The sequence below is a fragment of the Coturnix japonica genome, chromosome 17 (genome assembly GCF_054131305.1).
Source record: "Coturnix japonica strain WE chromosome 17, WE-NBRP24, whole genome shotgun sequence".
In the NCBI taxonomy this organism is placed as follows: Eukaryota; Metazoa; Chordata; class Aves; order Galliformes; family Phasianidae; genus Coturnix; species Coturnix japonica.
In genome coordinates, this window is record NC_140679.1 from 1,398,263 (window position 1) to 1,419,233 (window position 20,971).

At 45.4% G+C, this 20,971-nt stretch overlaps 1 protein-coding gene across 1 annotated transcript; it reads right to left on the minus strand.

Annotated features, from left to right (window-relative positions):
- Nucleotides 1–9,835: 9,835 nt before the first annotated feature.
- Nucleotides 9,836–15,106, minus strand: LOC146757981 (hydroxysteroid dehydrogenase-like protein 2). The gene is made up of 5 exons (XM_085517968.1): nucleotides 14,979–15,106; nucleotides 12,987–13,105; nucleotides 12,325–12,423; nucleotides 10,459–10,653; nucleotides 9,836–9,973 (listed from the first exon to the last, which is right to left on the minus strand). The coding sequence occupies exons 1-5, from the start codon at nucleotides 14,993–14,995 to the stop codon at nucleotides 9,915–9,917; spliced, it is 489 nt and encodes a 162-aa protein (XP_085374094.1). The 5' UTR covers nucleotides 14,996–15,106; the 3' UTR covers nucleotides 9,836–9,914.
- Nucleotides 15,107–20,971: the final 5,865 nt, after the last annotated feature.

Sequence of the window (20,971 nt, forward strand, 5' to 3'; positions counted from 1 at the left end):
AGCCCCACAGCATCTCCTGCCCCATAGATCTGACCCACAAGTGCCCCACAGCAGTTCCACCCCCATAGATCTGACACACATGTGCCCCACAGCAGCTCCTGCCCAACAGATCAGAAGCACATCAGCCCCACAGCACCTCCTGCCCCATAGATCTGACCCCCATCAGCCCCACAGCACCTCGTTCCTCATAGATCTGCCCCACATCTGCCCCACAGCAGCTACTCCCCATAGATCTGACCCACATCACCCCAACAGCTACTCCTGCCCGTTAAATCTGACCCACTTCTGCCCCACAGCAGCGCCTGCCCCATAGATCTGACCCACATCTACCCCACAGCAGCTTCTGCCCCATAGATCTGACCCACCTCTACCCCACAGCAGCTCCTGCCCTATAGATCTTACTGCAATCATTCCCAGATCAGATCCTGTCCCATATATCTCACCCACATCTGCCCCATAGCAGCTCCTGCCCCATATATCTTAGCCACATCATCCCCAAAGCTGCTTCTGTACCATAGATCTGACCCACATCTACCCCACAGCAGCTCCTGACCCTTAGATCCGACCCACATGTGCCCCACAGCAACTCCTGCCCCATAGATCTGACCCACAGCAGCTTCTGCCCCATAGATCAGACCCACATCTGCCCACAGCAGCTCCTGCCTCATTGATGTGACCCACCTCTACCCCACAGCAGATCCTTCCCAATAGATCTGACCCACATCTGCCTCACAGCAGCTCCTGCCCTATGGATCTTACCGCAATCAGCCCCACAGCAGCTCCTGCCCCATATACCTGACCCAAATCTGCCCCATAGCAGCTCCTACCCCATAGATCTGAGCCACATCTACCCCACAGCAGCTCCTGCCCCATAGATCTGACCCACATCTACCCCACAGCAGCGCCTCCCCCTTGGATCTGACCCACATGTGCCCCAGAGCAGCTCCTGTCCCATAGATCAGCCCCACAGCAACTCCTGCCCCATAGATCTGACACAAATGTGCCCCACATCATCTCCTGCCCCATAGATCTGACCCCAATCAGCCCTACAGCAGGTCCTGCCCCATAGATCTGACCCACATCAGCTCCACAGCAGCTCCTGCCCCATAGATCTGAACCACATGTGCCCCACAGCAGCTCCTGCCCCATAGATGTGACCCTTAGCAGCCACACAGCAGTTCCTGCCCCATAGATCTGACCCACATTGTCCCACATCATCTCCTACCACATAGTTCTGACCCACATCATCTCCACAGCAGCTCCTGCCCCATAGATCTGACCCCAATCAGCCCTACAGCAGGTCCTGCCCCATAGATCTGACCCACATCAGCTCCACAGCAGCTCCTGCCCCATAGATCTGTGTAGGGAGTGTTTTTTACAGCTAGCTGAGAAGGGTCGTAAACACGGTGCAGTTAATCAAGCAGCCATGCCACCTGCAAGGACAGTGAGATCAACAGGATGCCCTGGGATGGTGAGAAACTAACCATGGTTTTGTGAACTCGGCAAGGGAGTAACTTTCAGGATGATAACAACAAGCTGCAAAGATACTCGGGGATGGTATGTAATTGGGAACCAATGATGAGCTCCACTTTTGCAATATGTATGAGCTAATTATCCATATTATAAAGGTACACGCAGCCAAGGAATAAACGAGATTAGCTGATCATATATCAATGACAGGTGTGGTCGTCTGCTTTTCTCCCGCCGTTCTGCAACAATTGGTGACCCCGACATGGCCTACCAGGAAGGATTGCAGCGGCAAAGGTGTTCGGATCCTTAAGCAGCGGGGATAGCATGCGCCAGGAAAAGACGGTGCAGGTGCTCTACGTGACCTTACAGAAGGGCCTAGCCGATACGGGCCGACGACGTCCTTTAAGGCTGCAACAGCGTGCTGACAAATAGGTATGGGAAGGCAAGCAGTTTATAAATTATTTTCTTGCTTTTTTAAGAAAAGGTGTCAGGTATTTTCTTGCTTTTTGAAAAGAAAGTGTCAGGTTAAGGGGACAGACTTGCAAAAGGAACTCCCTGAGTTATTAGCGTATGGGTATGCTAAAGGGTTATTTCAGAATCCGCATTTAGTGTATGATCTTGCTGAGTGGCGTAAATTTGGAGATGCAATTTTTCAGGGAATATTAGATGGGGATAAAACAGCTAAAAAATGCGGGAAATGGTGGCGTGTGGTTTATAATGATTTGTTGCTACATCAGGCAGAAAAGGAAGCGGCAGAACAAGCTAGTGCTGTGCAGGGGAGGAATAAGAATTATAATGAATGGTCAGATTGCCCGGGGCCCCCTGCTGTGTCCACCGTAAAGTTGCCGCCGGCCGCCGAGCCTGAGTTGCCGGTGGCTGCGGAGCCGAGTGCCCCGTCTCCGTCTCCCTGCACGTCTGTATCAGACGAGCCGCCTGCATCGACCATGGCGCTACAGCCGGCCCCCTCGACCCCCCTTTGCAATGAGCCGCTCCCTGGGGCACAGAGTGACCTGGCGGAGGCCGTCGCGCGGGAGCGGGGGGAGGCTTGGGCTGCGCTGGCGCGGGCTTGTTTAGAGGCAGGAGACGGTGAGGGGTTGGAAGCGGTGCGACACATGGTGCTGTCGGTGGGGTATTCGCCTAATGCTGCAGGTGGGACACAGGCTGCCATCAGTGCTTTAGATTGGAAGTTGTTGTCACAATTGCGGTCTAAGGTCAGTCAGTTTGGAGTAAAAAGTGAGCCAGCGAGACAGATACTGGATTATATCTGGAGTACTCAGGTTTTGTTGCCATCTGATTGTCGGGCTATAGCTAGGTTGATTTTTTCGCAGCACGAACAATTGCTATTTAATGCTTATTGGGAAGAGATGTGCCAACAGAGCGTTGTGATAGTTAGGCAGCCCGGAGATCCCTTGTATAATGTCACCGTTGAAGAACTTTTAGGGGTGGGTCCTTTCATCCGGACGGAGGCCCAGGCTTTATTAGGACCAGCTAAATGTAGGGAGTCAATGTATCTGGCCAGGCAGGCTATGGATAAGATCAAGGCACCAGGTGGGCTGCCGTCTTACATGGGAATCCAGCAAGGAAGAAATGAGGATTTTGGAGCGTTCATAGATAAGGTAGCCGGAGCCATAGAGAAGGCTGGAGTACCAGAGTACATGAGGGAAATAATGCTAAAACATTGTGCACTTCAGAATTGTAATGCTACAGCTCATGGCATTCTAAGTACTTTGAGGAGTAACTGGACAATAGAGGAGGCGTTAGACAGACTATCGAGCGTGCCCACGGGGGCTCAGGCTTTCATAGTTGAGGCTATTAAAGAGTTAGGGGCAGGATTAAAGGCACAGGCTGAGGCTTCTCAGAATCAAGTGTTAGCAGCCCTTGCACCCCTCCAAGCTGCAGTCGCTACAAGCCCACGCTCGCAGAACAGCTCCCTCATGACATGTTTCCGTTGTGGAAAAACTGGCCACATCCGTCACGAGTGCCAAGCCACTGGGATTTGGTGCAGCAAGTGTCAATCCAACACCCACAACGCTGCTGTATGCTATAGGAAGTCGGGAAACGTGAGAAGCAGCGCACGAAAGAACAGCGGCCGCGCTCCGATACAAGCTGCCGTTCCCAGCCAGCGGCCGCCTGCCCCCCCGCACACGTCGCTCGCCGCGTTGTCGGTCTCTACAGCACCCCCGCCCTCTGCTTCGCCCACGTCGTTCTCTGTGCCTCGCCATGCCGCCCCTCCCTCGTCCTGCGCGGCTGTGTCTCTGCAGCCCGTGTGTAACGTGGTTAAAGACACGGATGGACTGAAACCAGGGGATCGTTGTGACCCAGGTCCAGTAGATCCAGAAAGAGAATCGGACGCATTTCTTCCTGATGATACTTTGAAGGAAGCAGGAATGACAAATTTCCCTACAGCGTACTGTGATGTCTTAGAGCATTGCAGAGAAGAAACAATATTAAGGGGTGATGCTGACACGTTGCAAACCTTTCCTAATCAGGTCCCCCATTTGGAATCCCTGCCTTATGAGGCAGTGAAGGAGCTAAGGGAGTCAGTGAGAACATACAGAGTTCAGTCAGCCTTTACATACAATCTTTTGGTTACAAACAGTGACACTTACGCTATGACCCCTCACGACTGGAAAACTGTGTTAAGAATGATCCTCTCTCCTACGCAATACACCGTGTTTGTGACTGAATATCAGCTACATAATTTGACTGATACCTCTTTGCCTCAGACTCGGACAAATCCATGTGGCACAGCACCTCTTCAACTGTGTCAGACAAATGTCACTCACATTCCTGAATTTGGCCGTGTAAAATATGCACATGTAACAATAGATATTCATTCTTCTTACATATTTGCCACAGCACATACAGGTGAACGCAGTCATGACACCCATAAATACTGGTTATCTGCTTATGCTGCTATGGGAATCCCACATACTACAAAAACAGATAATGGGCCTGCGTATACCTCTATGGCCACTCAAACTTTCCTCCAAGAAGGGTGTGTTAAACATACTACAGCCATTGCTTATTCTTCCACTGGACAAGCTATTACTGATCACATTTATCAAACATTGAAATCCATTCTTATTATTAAACAAAAAAGGGGGAATATGGGAGACACACTACAAGAAATATTATGTAAGGTTTTGCTTGTGCTTGTGATGAAGCTTTTGAATCGTGTTCATAGAGATACAGCTTATGTGGATCGTCATTTTGAGGCTTCCCCGGTGCTAAAGGAACAGCCTATGGTTAATGTTTGGAATATGGCCACAGGACTTTGGGACTGTCCTCTACCACTGACAACTTGGGGTCGTGAATATGCTCGTATTTCCACAGGGACTGGCCCTGTGTGGGTTCCAGCATGATATCTTCGGTCTCATCTGAAGGCAGAAAATAGCATCCAGCCTTTATAGTAATTGTAATTGTGTGTTTCTTACTTAGTGGTATTGCTTTGTAACTTGCTGTGTTATAGATAATATTAGTAATAGTTTGACATAGTGTGTGATTTTCTGTTTTACCAATGCAGTCTCAAGATTTAGAGTTTAAGGCATTAGCTAGGATGTTGTGTGCTTCTTCTATTTTAGTAATAGATCAGATGTGTATTAAACAGGATTTGATGTAATCAATGCTAGAATCTACAGGAATAGCTCTTTTAATGTTTTAGTACTGTTTCGTTATGATGTTATTAGCCTATTAATTAGCTTTTCTTAATTTGCAAAGACAAAACCTGGAAAGGAATTCTAGTCAAAGAGATGACCCTGTATCATATAACGGATACCTATTTTACATCCAATTAATTGGGATCTGAAAATATAACCATGCATCATTTTAGACAAAAGTGCACGCTAATAGAACTAAATTTGATAGTTTATTCTGTTTTCCAAGCAGGTGTTCCACTTGGGCTCTATATCACGCACTGGCCATGCGGATATGGTGTACAACTGGAAGAAATCCTTCAGACCCTGAATGCAGGAGAGAATCTGTGATGGGTGAGAGAGGAAATGTGCACCTTGAAGCAGGGGACGCCCTGCTGGCACTATCTGTCACATCCACCACCAACATGGCTTGCTGTTTCTCAAGGGTCAATAAGTATTAATGCCCCTAGTGATACTCTAGTACATTTGTCCTCTAAAATTGGTTCTATTTGACATGCTATTCCATTAAATTGCACGATCATTAATCAATTATTAGCCCGGATAACTCAGTTGGTAGAGCATGGTTATGAGCATCTTAAAAGCATTTATTGCACAAATTTTAGTGGTCATTAAAATCAATATATCAGAGTATATAAAAATTGAAGACTTTTCCTGATCAGTTACAGATTAACACAATGGGACCCTCACGGATTTATTTTTAGGTTGCAGAAACTTAGGTTGCAGTACAAACATGTTTGTTCCTTTTAGTAGGTTTAACAGTAATGTTGTTATGTTATATTTGACTTGTCTCTTTTTTCACTTTTAGAGTATTGTCAATCGAGGTCTTGATTGAGTTATAATAGTTACGTTATTAATTTAAGTAGTGTTGTTACTCTATAGGCAGAATCTTGGAATTGTTGTAATACAAGAAGAATTTTATGGAGCAGCAGCCATGGATCGAGATAAGGAGTCCACAGAGCAGCAGCTATGGAGCAGGATAAAACTACATGAGAACTGATTGAACAAACGAACTGAACTGCTTGTTAAATATGATTAATCGGTCGTTGAACTGAGCCTTTTCATTTTAAAAGAAAACGGGGGAAATGTGGAGAGTGTTTATGCAGAATGGCTTCATGAGAAAGGACATGAAGAGATTCCACTAGTTAAATTGTAAAAGAATGAATGTGATTAAAGACAAAGACGGCTTATCCTAGGGATGGTCATGGGCTAAGCAGCTGTGGAGAAATCAGTATGTGAAAAGACAGGGTATGTAGCTAAAGACGAAATATGTATCTAGAGGCAAGGACGGCCTGAGGGAAAAGCAAGATGTGTAGCAAGGTGTAGACAGAGCTGCAAAGAAAAAGTATCTATAAGACTAACCACAAAGGTCAGATGAAGTAATGTCTAATTCACCAATCCTGAGCTTAACTTTTGCAATATGCATGAACTTATTGCTGATTGTATAAATGAGATGCTGTAACACCTAATAAATGAGGCTTGTTGACCATGATAGCATGAGACTTGTCTCCCGCGGTTACTTCCAACACCCTTCATCTTATCTAGATGAGAACAAGCCACATCTGCTTACATCTCCTTCCAGATGTAACAGCCCTGGCAATCCTAAGGCATACTTCCTGATTGCACTGCTGCAACCAGCATTACACATACAGTATTGCATAATGTAGCCAAGTGTGGGAACAACCACACAGCCACAGGCAAGCTGTCACCTCAAAAGGAAAGTTCCTTCATGTTTTTCATGGCGCTGGGACTGCAGAGTGCATAAGTGAATTCAACATTCTCTGTATTATTACCAGAATTCAACAGGGATGGAACCTTTACAGCACAAATAATTTTGTTTGAGCACAGGCTTTGAAGACTATAAACTATTTGACCATTGCACGAGTTAGAAAATAAATTCTAAGTCTTGAAATATTCTCTACATACTTAGGAGTAAAATGCCCTACATTTTGAGCAGTTCTGTTGGCAACACTGTGAGGTTGCTACCTCTGGCTTTGCACGTGCTCTTGAACCAGGAGGAGGATCTGTGCTCTTGTCCACTTAGAGAGCATTTGTGCTTTTTCTCATGAGTTTCCATTCTTTCCATGCTAAAGAGGGAAGGTGATGTGCCTGTAAACATGTTGTAGTTTAAACCTTCTGGTGCTGCACGCAGGTGCTGTGGGAGGGATTACCTTGTTTGTGGCAGTCTGGGCTGGGGGTGTGTTTGTGTGAAGATCTGCAAGGTGATATTTGCTCCTCCCAGACTTCTTATGGGACATGCACGCATGCAAGCAAATATGTAAAAGAAAACCCACTTCAGGTGTGTTGCATTGCTCCAAAGGAGTGTAAGAAAGGAAAACACCAGTTACATAATAGAAGTATTCTCAAGAAGGAATTGTTTAATCACAAACACCTTTCAGTCTTAATAAAACTAAATTAGATCTTCTCTAACAGATCAGCATTTTATCCACAGTTGTTATACACACAAAAAAAGAGAAAAAAGTAGATTATCGTTTTAAAATGTAGCATTGCTATTATAAAAGAAAGGCTGGATGTTCTGCTGGTACAGCTTCTCCCTCACAGTTTAGCATTAAACTGTGTCAGCATCTTCTCTAGCTTCAATGCTAGTGCCATGTTACCTTTAATCCTTAATTTTCCTGACATGAAGGCCATGGTTGGCTTTAGTTTACCTAAAAAGAAGACACAGAATCATCAGGAAAAGGAAAGGAACTGGAGATTGCGATATCATATAGTAGTTACTTTGCTACCAAGTTCTACTGTAAAAGCATCAGAAAAGAGGTTCAACAGATTGACTGGATGCTTTCTGAAGCTACACTCTGAAAAGTTCAATAGCTACTGAACAAAGCAGTAGATATTTTTATTATAAAATCATGGACTCACAGAGTGACTTACGTTGGAAGGGAATTTAAAGGCCATGCACTTCCAGCTACAGCTCATCCAATTCCAAGACCACAAAGAGAGGTGAGCCTGTCAGCTCATCCATCAGCAAGATGTTTCCTGCCACCAGCAGCTGCCTCAGTTCTGCCAAACCCGTTTGTTACTCACCAGTGAACATCTTCACAAAGTCGCCACTCGACATGCTCATCACAACATCAGCTGCTGCAGGAGGCTTCCCAGACCCAGCACTCCCACTGCTGGTTTTCAGGTCAAGGTACCAAGTGCCTCCTTCATCACCTGAGTGGAACAGGGAGAACCTGTGGCAGCACCACAAGGACTGATGTGCCCGGCCCTTTGCTACCCCCACCTGCTTTTCTCTCCCATCTTCGTGCTAGACGTGCTGGAGGTGCTGTGCCAGAAGCTGCCCCGCGCTCTCTGTGCAGACAAGGTCAGCCCCAGCAGATGCCCCACAGTGCCACAGTGTCAGGGGACAAGGCAGTGGCTGCTGGTGGAGCTGGAGGCAGCAGGGGTTTGGAACAGAACTACCATGCTGACCCTGTGCAGCACGGCCAGCAGGGTGACACAGCAGAAATGAAACACCACGAAAACACACCACAGTCCCCAAAAGAGCAGCACATGCTGCTGATGCAGAAAGCATCTCCCTGTGACAACAGCAGCAGGGTAAATCCCACATGTGCTGAAGTTGGCTCTGAAAGGCAGCATCTTATAGAGCACACCCAAAGATGTCCCTGTTCCTAGACCAGTTATAAAAGACAAGTATTTACATGTGAAAATACAGACTGACTCTTGCTAGAAAAGTGAGCATTTGAGAATTTTACAAGTGATGGTCTTACCTGACAATTCAAACTGAAAGACGCCCTGCGTGGATTTCACTATTTCTTTATTGAGTTCTCCCTGAATAACTCTGAATGTTTCCGCAACAGGCCCCGCTGAAGCTGATTCTTTATTAAGCTTGGCTCCACCTGATGCCTGTGAAGCACCTAAAAGAAACAGATGGATTCTCTGTAAAATGCTGGAACGCTCTATCTCACTTATCTTTCTAAGAATATATATGTTTTCAGCAGTTCTTCTGCAAAAGCTTCTAAGGTGTGAATCAATTCACTACTTTAATCAGCAACTTTCTACACTGCAGTGAATGTGCTCATTTAACATTAAGAAAGAGCATTTGCAATTTATAAGGCATGTAATGCTTAGCAGCCCCTAAAAGCCATGCAGAAGGTCAGTGTATCAGGAAATAATTATTCTACTCAGTGAATTGCTACTGTGTTGGAGATCTGGGCAGTTGGCAGTATCAGTTCCTGGCAGAAAAGTCTAAGTGCGCACTCACAAATAGTATTTTCAAGGGAACTGGGCTCTTTTCAAACTTAGCCTCTTTCTTTCCTATATTTGTTTTGGCACTCCTATAAAACATATTCAGTATTCCTATTTGCCCTCCAATAGAGACATCACTATTCTGAAAAAGTGAACCTGATGCTTTTGTAAAAAAACAACTTCTCTATTTCATCTTGTAGACATTCACATCATGTTCGACTGTGAGAACTTCATGTAGGAATAGAAGCTTCTCAAGTTCTCACACTGCAAGAAAGATGTAACACTCCTGCAAAATATGCTGATTGCTTGTGATTTTTTTACAGCAATATTTACTCATAATCTTCATACCACTTAACTCTGGTGGTAAAAAGCAAAAAGGTTGTTCAAAACAAGGTGCTGATTATGAACTGTGAAAGTTGCAGACACTAAAGTCACTTCCATAAATCAAACAGCCCAAATACAAGAGATTTTGCCACATAGCTTGAATGTAGTCCAAAAGTAACTTGAAATAGAGGAGGCATTCATTATCATCACAAATAATCGACATGTACATGCAGAGGTTGCCCTTCCACGGCCTTCTGATTATGTGGCTGTCATGTCAGTTTCAGCATCCAAGAAGAAGTCAGGCATCAGGGGGTGACCTAAAGGGGAGTTGAACAATAACAGTAAGCCCAAGTAAGGGTGAACAGCACAAACAGGAATCCATTCTGAAGGCAACAGCACCTCAATTTACCAGTAAATGAACTACAGGTTGAAAGAAGACGAGGTGACATGTTTAGGTTCTGGTACATTTAAAATCAGACCCAGAAGCCTCTTACAAATTCAGTCAGAAACATCTGAAGATGAAGAAACACTATCTCACTATTTGGTAAATAGTAATACATGCGCTTGTGGTGCAGGTCTATTTTCTTTTTGCTAATGGGTTTAAAGAATATATATATATATATATATTTATATAGGCATTGATTATTAGAGCCTCAGTGGACTATTATGTGCTTTCCCAGAATCCACATTCTCAAACGTGAGGCAAAGCATCTTTTGACTGAGTCAAAGGAATATATCCATATTCCCCATATGGCCTTCCTTCCTTCCTTCGCAAACTTCTCATTTTAAAGATCTCTTTTACCTGGTGCAATTGCATAGATATCAAAATCCTTAACGCCTTCTTCTCTCAGTAGAACTTCATCAATAATGAAGTTTCCAGTGAAAGTTTTCGGCTTTGTTAAAATGCAATATGCAGCATCTGCAATTATGTCAGTTTTTCTGCACTGCTTCTCTATTCCGGATCCTCCCAGCATATCCATAGCAGCTGTATGTATGGCTGGAAAATTCAGAGGACAGGAAATTACAAGTTTAACACTAATGACATCACATACTCATCTCTTTGGCAAATGCATAAACTTTATTCTCCTCTCACATGAAAGTAAATCATGAGAAGACTAAACCGTGAAATACCATCAACCAGCGAAGAATGGTCAACCAGCAAACAATCCTCAAAGTGTAAAGATTCCCTTACTTGAAAAGTATTAAAGGAACCAAAAGAGGAATAAAGGGAAGAACTCCTTGTAATATTCATATTATTCAATGCTTCTATCAATACTTTCCACACAAAGACTTCCTCTGGCTTTATTCAGGACATGAAAAACTAACAGGACAACTATCTTTCTCAAAGTGAATGTGCATCAGCAATTAACATTTTCTGCAGCCATTACCATACTGAAAATCTCAATTTTAGCCCCACAATAACTTGTGAGATAACAAAGTGACTCTAAGTTAAAGATGAGAAACCCAATAGCACAAACTCAAACTTTTCCTGGCTTATGCTCCTCTACTTTCACATTACAGCGAATTATTATTGTTCTAAATATAGCAAAACTATGGGCAAAGACTGATATGAAAAACCATCTACTGTCCTGCAATCTGCACATCCTTCCATCTATTTCATACAAAGTGCTGCTGGTTTTCCATTAATTCATACATACAGCATCTTCCACTTTGACCCTGCAGTACCTCTACTACTCATTCACACTCTTACATCCTTTTGGCAGGCTACCTCTTTCACTTTTAGTTAAATCGAGAGCTCATAACATCTCACTATCAGCATATTTTCTTGTTTCAAGGAGCTGGATGAACCAATAGAACCATACTAGCACAGTGTCAATCTCCAGCATTGAAGCTGATCACATATATATGATGTTCTTTAAATTAAAAACTTTGTAATGTAGATACTACAGAAGTCACCTCTCTCACTCTCTAAAGTAGTTAACTTTTGTTTTGGCAGATAAACCTTTCAAAACAACATTTTTCTTCCTAGACTGAACATTACAAACTTTTATACTTCAGAACATGAACAGTTTTCATCAAGGAAACACTGATACATACAAATTTTGAAAGCTCACTTGCTGCTTCTAATGCTTTCAAGACACTGGTCTCTTTGTTCAGCAGCTACCAAACCTTCAACAGCAGCCCTGGTCCTCACTGACCCATGGACAATAAACTGGAGCTAGTATAAGATGGGCACACCAAGTTATTTTTCTGCTATGCGGCCCTTCAGTGTGCTGTGACTTGCAAGAAGTGTTGGATGGTTGTGTGAAGAAGCAATTGATTTCCCACTCAGCCAAAACTTTTTTTTTTTTTTTACATCTACAGAAGTACATATCTTGTCAGCTTCATCTATTTCCTGGCAATCTAACTAGCTGGGGATTCTAAATATTGACATAAATGTCCAATACTACTCAGGGATGGTGTGCAAACCAAAGTTTGAGTCATGTTGAAAGGAGCAGTGACAAGACAGGAGAAAAAGCAGAATGTGCTCAGGCTGAAGGCAAGTTTAAGTGAAAACAGGAAGGCAACAGTGAGAACTAGGAAAGAAAGCCAATACCCACACAACATCTTTGATCACAAAAAAATACACAGAAGTGCTCAGTGTTCTGAATCAGTCCTAAATAAGACCACCTGTATAGGACAAAACACAACAATTCAAAATAATCACCTGTTTTAGGCCATAAAGCATTGACAGCAACTTCTCCTTTAAATTCTTCTGCCATTCCCAAGACACACATGGACATGCCATATTTACAAATTGTGTAGGCTACAAAAAGCACACAAAAATCCCATATTTAGTAGGATACATATTTAGTCTACACATAGAATTTTACTTTTGAAGGATGTAAGTCACGGAAAAATCAACTTTCTGGGGTCAAAGCATCATCTTCCTAGAGTACAGAAACTCTCCCAGCTCCTACCACCCCCTTCAGATACAAACTGACCCTTTTACATGAGTATTGAATTGGGGAGGGAAAAAAAAAAGGAAAAAAGCACGTTGTAAATCCTTTTTGTATACTCTGAGAAGGGGATGTTGCAGAGAAGGAACATGGACCTGCAAGAGGAGTTTAACCATGTTCCAAGTGTTGAAGTTTAAAAGATAATCCACAGGTTTAAGATGAGCAACATATGTTCTAGCCCAAAGACGCAATTGGGGCCTCCTTCACTCCTCAAAGATAATTTCTATTTAAAAAGACAGCAATGAGCTTTATCGCTATCAAATCAAATGTGGAAGCATAGAGAAAAAAAGATTTTGCCTTCCTATCTCTATTGGGAATAGAAAACATGGTGTAGTATTAAGAAATCCTATGAAAAACTCTTAACTCTTACCTGCAGAACCTTCTTGGAAATATAAGCCTTTCACCACCACTGAAGACTTTTTGTACAATAATCCAAGGCTGCCCACAACAGAACTGCTGCATTCTCCAAAAGCAGAAAAGGAGTGACTTCTAAAAACAACAAAACCAACCAATTCTAACGTTTTGATACTCAGTGCAGCTCTCTGTAATTTAATTCTTTTGGCCCTCTGAACACAGAGGACCAGTAGCTCAACACGCTGTAAAGGCAAAGTCCAGGATCACAATCCCAATGCAGGGTGCCAAAGACAAGAGCCAAAAATCAGATTTTCAAAAATGACCATGATTTTCCTTAAGGCTTTCACAGTAAAACTCAGTTTGCAAGTAACTGCATTTAACCCAATAAATCCCCACAAGTCTGTCCAACCAACCAGCAGCTGACACAGCTGTGCAAACGACTTGTGACTGAGCCCCTGTGTACAAAGGTGTCACACAGAGTGGAAGCACCAGTGAGATAAAAAGGAACTGGGAATATTGCATGAGCATATCAGCACAGTGTGAGGAGAACCAAAGCTCACCTGCAGCCGAGACTTGCAAGGGAAGCCAGTGGCAACTTGTTTATCTGCTATAATGTGGGTAGGAAGAGCATGAACAAGGGAAAGGCGTTGCTGAGTGGCATGGGTGATTCAGTGAGAGCAGACACTGGTAGTGCCTTGCTTAGGAACATGGTTTACCAGGACATGAGAAACTAGCCATAGATGAGAGGTAATCTTAGAACTTGGAAGGTTGGAAAAGACAATATAGTCCAACCTTCAACCCATCCCCACTATGGCCACTAAACCATGTCCTTCAGTGCCACATCTAAACCCTTCCTGAACATCACCAGGGATGGTGACTTCACCACTTCCCTGGGCAGCATGTTCCAATGCATCATCAATCTCAGTAGGTAAAATCAAGCCTGGTGAACCTGATTGACTTCTGTGATAGAATGAAACGATTTGAGGCCAAAGTGATAACAGCTGACACCATTCACATTAGCAAGGCTTTCATTACCATCTCTCAAAATACTTTTGTATCCAAGTAAGTACATAATAGTCTGGATGGTTAAACAGCCTAAGGGGTAAGAGAAATGTTAACTGGACAGGTTCAGGGAGTTAGAATCATGCAGGTGGGCTCCTTTTGCAGCAGGCACGGCCGCAACCAGGGCAGCCCACAGGCTGCACCGTGGGCGCTTTCTGCACTCGTACAGGATCTCATGAGGACTGCTTGCAACACACGGCAACGAATAAGGTCAACGTATGTCCCCGTTCATTAGCAGCGCAGAAATAACGCCGCAGCAGTCGCTCAGTTCAGATTCCACAGCACACCCACATACCCATATGTCCACAGGAGATATAGGAAACCCCATAGGGTGACTCAGGCGGCCCCTTGGTTTGCCATGACGAGCTGCAGGGCATCGTGTCGTGGGGGATGCCTATGGGCTCCCCTATATCCTCTATGGGGCTCCCTATATCCCCTATGGGGCTCCCTATATCCCCTATGGCGTTCCCTATATCCCCTATAGGGCCTTTTATCCCTATGGGGCTCCCTATATCTCCTATGGGCTCCCTATACCCCCTATGGGGCTCCCTATACCCCCTATGGGGCTTCCTATATCCCCAATGGGGCTCCCTATATCCCCTATGGGGCCTTTAATCCCTATGGGGCTCCCTATATCCCCTATGGGGTTCCTATATCCCCTATGGGGGTCCCTATATCTCCTATGGGCTCCCTATATCCCCTATAGGGCCTTTTATCCCTATGGGGTCCCTATATCTCCCTATAGTAGGGTCCGACCCAGCCGCTCCGGGGCCACCGTGCCCGGCCGCGGCCTCCACCCCGCGTCCCATCGCCCTCAAGGGGCTGCGGAGCACGCGTCTGTCCCTCCGCCCGGCCCCGGCCCCGGCCCCAGCTCTGCCCCGGCAGCTCCTGTGGCTCGGAGCTCGCGGCCCCGCCGAAGGAAGGAGGAAAGCCCAGGTCGCCTTACCCAGTGTTGGGCAGCATGGCGGCACGGCCATGGGGCGGCTGTCGGCTCGGCACGGGACGCGCTCCCCGCTCACACCGCCCTCCGCGCAGCCGCGGCCCGGGGAGCCGGGCGGAGCCAGGGCCGAGCGGGGCGGGATGAGGGGCGGGTGATGGAAGTATCGGGATGAGTTCCCTGCGGGAGTACACCTCGTTCAACCAAGCCAAAGCCTTGCACGTTTTCACTGGCAAAATTAAAATCGCACCTGAGATCTCGCCCTCAAGGAAAGGACTGAATGACCAAACTGAAGTGACAACTGAAACGATTTATTATTGAAACAACCTGTCCTTATAACTATCGGTCTATCCACTACCACCTCGGGCCACTATGCGGGCGCCGACATGACCCCACTGCAGGGCGCTCACTCGTCATCTTCATCACTGTCATCTCCATCGGTGCGCAGCCAGCAGCCTGCCTCTACCCAGACAGAGCTGGTGAAAGGTGGGCGCTGCGGGTCCTCCCAAGGCTCCCACTCCTCTGGCATCACCGTGACTTCATGCTGTATGTTCACCGTGAGCGATAAGGAGTGGAAAAGCAGGCCGGCCTCAGGAGCACGCTGCTCTTGCTCTCTTGGGCGCCAGGGAAGTTCCTGCAGCGCTGGGTTGCGTGGCAAGCTGTCTCCCATGTAAGATGAAGCGGTGAACGACAAGGAAGTAGAAATGTCTCCAGGGCTCCAGCCGCTGTTTGGTGGCAGCAGGGACGGGTCCAGAGGCTGGTTCATTCCCCAAGCTGCTGCAGCACGCATTGGCCGGCTGTGAGAGGCTCGAGCTCGGCGTCGGCTGCGGTTTCTCCTTCGGCGCTTGGGAGGCCGGGGTCCCCTGGCTGCAGCCGCCTGGGTGCCGGCTGCCGGACCCGCTGCCTGCAGGCAGCCCCTGCGGGAGCAGGAGCAGCAGCAGCAGCAGGAGCAGCAGCAGGGGCCCGTCTCGGCTCTCCTTCTCCGGGCAGATCTCGGCCTGCGCTGCTCGAGGAGCCGAGAGCTCTCTCCTCCGAAGTCTGGGTTCCAGTTGACGAGAGGCTGCAAAAGGCAAAGGAGAAGAGTCAGTTGTTATCACCTTGCGCTTGAAAGACAGCAAGGTACAGGAGATTTTCAATTGCTAAAGACGGACATGGGAGTGAGCAGCATCACGAGCCGATCCTTGACCACCTCTTGCAGGGTGGGAGCGTCTTTGCTCAGTCCAATTGAAGTTTGTCCTTGCAGACATTTCTGCGACAAAGCGGTTTTCGCTGTGCCACTCGGCAAGTGAAATCCTTCTGAACACCCTGGGGGTTCTGATGGGGTGTCATTGTGATGGCACGTGTTTGTGATGGGGGCTTCGGCCACTCCCAACATGGAGTCACAATGATCACCCCAAGGTGATGCCCAGCCCTTTTCACCAGAGCTGTGCTCTGTCCTTTCATCCCCATCTTGTCTCAATGCAGTGCTGCTTATAAATCGGATTATAAATCAGATATAATTCCATGGGCTTTTCTGAACTCTCATGGTCTGCAAACAAGAAGAGAGCAAGAGTTTCTACTGCTTTGTCCAGTATTTAATGAAATGTTCATCTCTGATCTGTGGTTTCATCTCAGTTTAAAGCTGGTTCTTTTTTTGCCTGTTTAAATGTACAAAGTATTTGTTGAGCGAGGGTCAAATCGCAGCTTTTACAATGTTGAGTTCTGGCCATGTTTTGGATCTGTGATATCCACATTTACTGCCATTCAAATCATTCCTCAGTTCCCTTCAGCAAAACTTTGGAACAGAGCAATTAAACATGAGGCAAAGTGACAAAAAGCAAAACATAAAACACATACATAAAAATGTTATTCAACAAGTAAAGTAACTGTTATGGGTTAGCCCTCAGCTGTACCTTCAGAAATGGCCTGGAAAAGCACATTCTTTTTCAGTCAGTCAGCCTCCATGATGATGATTCTCTTTCTTCTTATTTAGAGACTTAAAGCCATCCCTGTCTTTCCTCACATGGCTTCCTAACATTGCATCTGTGTTAGGAAAGCTGGGATTTAAATGTGATGCAGTATTTGAAATGAGGCTGGAAAAGGTGCTGCCTTCAAACCTTGGGAGGGAAGCATTACTAACAGAATATTGGCCTCTCATACCACGCATCTACAAAATGCCCGTCCTCATTTTGACTTGACATGGTGTAAGCATGAATAAGATGTGGATCTCGAAGAGAAGACGTAACTAAATCCTGCTGCAATGCCCAGCAAGGAGAACATTTTTTCTGTAATGACTGTGTATAATGACTCAAAGAGAAGACATATAACAGTATTTCTTTATGTTTTGTGGATAATACTTCTTTTGGTTTTCACCTTTTCTGCAGATAGCAAACTGCCCTCTGTTACTGTGAGATGTATGCCACCTAACTGAACGTGATTTTGCTGGAGATGCATCCAGAGCAGAACAAAGCTGTCTCTGGCTGCCCCCTGTGTTTTTCCCTCTCCATTAAAGCAGTAGTGTTTCCTGTGGGATGAAAGCTTACTGTGCTGCCCTGGGGGATAGTGATTGTGAATGGCAACTGTGTCAGGGCTGTGTCTGGCTGCTTGTGTGGTTGTACACATGTTTAGAGGGGAGAGAGGACAGGACTGTCATATCCATATATAAGCCATTATGGATTCGAGCCCAATGGAACAAGAAATTCAGTAGCAATAGACAAGGAAAAACAGAAAGATGGAATCTTTGTTTTCTGATGATGTGTTTATGCTATACTGCTTATCCAGGGATGAGCATGTGTCCTAGAGGCAGCATCATGGGAACATAGACAGGTATCCCACCACCTTCCACTCAGGTCCTCAGTGCTGTGCTGTGGGATATTGTGGGAGCTGATGGTGCTGACTATGAGGTGTACTTGATCCTTGCATTACAAACTTTCATGTGGTGCCATTCTTGGACTTTATGCTCTAAACAGACAAGGCTGAACAATGTGCCAGTCTGCTCTGCACTGTGAGGACAAACCCCACAGTGGGTGCTAAAATTCTTCTGGACATTTGCATTCCACTGGATTTTTACATGAGTGTAGAAATGCTCTGCTTATAAATCTGTTCCTCAGGTCACAGCTTTTGTAAAAAAGAAGTGACTAAACAAACTTGTTGCCCTGTTATCAGAAACTGAAGAAAAACTTCAGATTCTTTTAGTGGCCGTTCCAGTTAATAAGAAAACCAGCTCTAAGGCCTGTGTAAAATACAGGCGCTATCTGCATGGTGCTGAAGGTAATGAACGACGCTGATCGCTAACTGTACCAAGAAGAAAAGGTAAGCTCAGCCTTCAAGTCCCCACGGGCTCTGTTTCGATGACCTCTTTCATTTCATCAGCTCCACTGGCACGTTTTTTTCCCAGCCTGAGCAGGGAAAAATCCAGCTATGTGTGTGTGCCAGCAGAGGGAGCGCTCAGCACACGAGATTGAATCACGGAATATCCCGATTTGGAAGGGGCTCTCAAGGATCATAGACCCACAGAATAGTTGGGTTGGAAGGGACCTCAGGGCCCACCCAACCCCTGCCATGGGAGCGCTGCTACCCAGCAGGTCAGGTTAGAACAGGGCCATCCAACCTGGCTGACCCCTTTACTTTAACCCTTTGAGGCTGATCTGTCAGCCCATGGTTCACCCATATTTTGCCTGGATTTTATTTATTGTGGTGGTGGCCCAAATGTGGTTTGACTCCCCACCCCCAGTTTCTTTTAAGGCTAGGGCCCCTACTTGTTCTTAGGCTTGTGGCTGGATTCTCTGACACACACTGAGAGAGCTTGACATGCATTTACTACATATTTCCTACATTTGAAGTCAATGATTGACGGGATTAACAGACTACAAGCTGTGAAAGCTGAAAGGAATGAGGGTTTATTTAAAGCAATCAGTAGATAAAGCTTATCTTTGTTATAGGTAACATTCCTTTTTCATCAGTAACTCAGTGGTGCAAATGTAAGCTGAAAAGTAGAGAAACAAAATCTGTCCCTCTCAAAGAACTAGCATAGATTTCTCACAACTTATAAGCCAATACGATAAACTGAAAAGGCTGGATTTTTTATTTCTCTACTCATTGGTGTTTCTGCACATCTCATTATTTAAAGGACTCTTCCTTGCTCAAGTATGATGGTCTTCTGAGTTCCCAACCTGAAGTCATGGCTGTGTGGTACCCTCCTGCACCAGCTCTGCTTTGGGGTCTGGCAGTTCCTTCTGTCACTGCCTCCTGCCATTCCCACCTGGAGATTATGCTAAAGAATGGAGAGGGAACTTTGCAAATGAGTGAGGACAGTAGCACAGCACCTCCTGAGAAAGGCTTACTTCCACAGACTTTTATTGGTGGGCTGCACACATCAGCTTGATGTTACCTTAAGGAAATGAGAAAGTGAAGAGAAGGGACAACTGCACAGTAGACAGCCAAGAAACAAAGCCATGTAGTCCCCAGAGGATTTTCTTCTCCAGTGTCAGCAAGTCGTAAGGATGAGGAAGGTGACAAGAACTCTTCTTGTCAGACTTTTCCCTCTGTTAGCAAGGGAAAATGAGGAAGAAAAGTGTATGCATTTCCTCCATAGCAGAATAAAGCTTAAGCAAGGCAACCTCTGTGCAGGAAAACAAAAAAATCTTCTCTTGTATTTCCTTAATGTGAACAGTACCTTCTAGCTTTCCCCCTTACTTTCTCCCACTGATAGGAACCACATGGCATGAGCGCTAGTTTGTGGAACACACCTTTTTCATCAATGGATGAAGTTTTATCAGGGTGGAGGATAACTGCCACATCATTATTTCCAGTTGTAATCTTTGTCCTAAGGGTGTGTTAGCATGTGTGGGATATGGTACTGGGAGACTACAGAGCACAAAGTTCTGGATCTTTTTTCCCTATAAATATGAACTGTACTCCATAAAAACGCTTTGTCCAGAAGGTTGTTGTCAGCTATTTCTTCATAAGCTGAGAGCTTGCTTTTTTATTATTATTAATTTTTGTTTTTATTTATTTATTTATTTATTGGGAGGGGGGAGGGGGAAAGAAAGCATTAATGTGATATGGGGGAATGCAGAGATTCAGACTTTGGAGTAAAAGGAGAATACTGAAGGCCACATCTATTCACCAAAAACCACATCTCTCAGAACTCCAAGTTTACCAGGCCCAAAATGGAGGGAATAAAAGATTAATGCTGTTGCCTCATTCAAAACTGGGAAGAGACAAGCCCAGATGGCTCGTTTTCTTATTTTCTTTGCCTGAGGAATAAGTGTTACACTGCTGTTGGCTGTTAAACACATCCTAACTAAGCAATGTCCTATGTTTGTGTTTATCATTTTGATTGCTGTCATTTTCCTTTCTTTGTAGAAAGGGAGAGACCCAAACAGAGTGAGGTTTTCTCCATAGGAAATGAACCCTGCTCCAAGAATTCTGCAGCCTGAACAGATGCGACACACAAGACAAGTTTGTCAGCCTATTACAAATGGGCAGTTGCCTGAAGGACTGCAAATGGCCCTGGGATTTCTGTGACAGAACTGAAAATCAGCCCCTCAGCAGCCCAGCTTTGTCACCACAGACTTTCAGCCCTTCCCTCTGCCTTTCTGTGGGTGCAGCGACTGGCTAAGCCTGAGCTCTCTAAAGCATCTTATAGAACAGTACATCTGCGCTCACAGGTCAGCAGTAGGAGGGCAGAAGTGGAAGGACTGTGGGTCTGCCATAGCATCTGTGCATCACTCATTGATAGCTAATCCAATTCTGAACAGAGGATCTCACACTTAGCAACGCAAGAGGGCTAAGAGAATGATCCAGTTCCACATTCTTAGTGTTGTGAAGCACACTAGGGAATAACTTGGGGAGACAGCCTGGAGACCCAAGTGTCAGGGTTTCTTAAACATAGAAAACAGCCTATTGTACTTATCTGACACATACAAATTACACATTGCACATTCTTACTAACGTCAGCCAAATATCCATTCTGTAATTAGCATATATTCACACTGCCAGATCCCCTGCTTTCTTTCAAG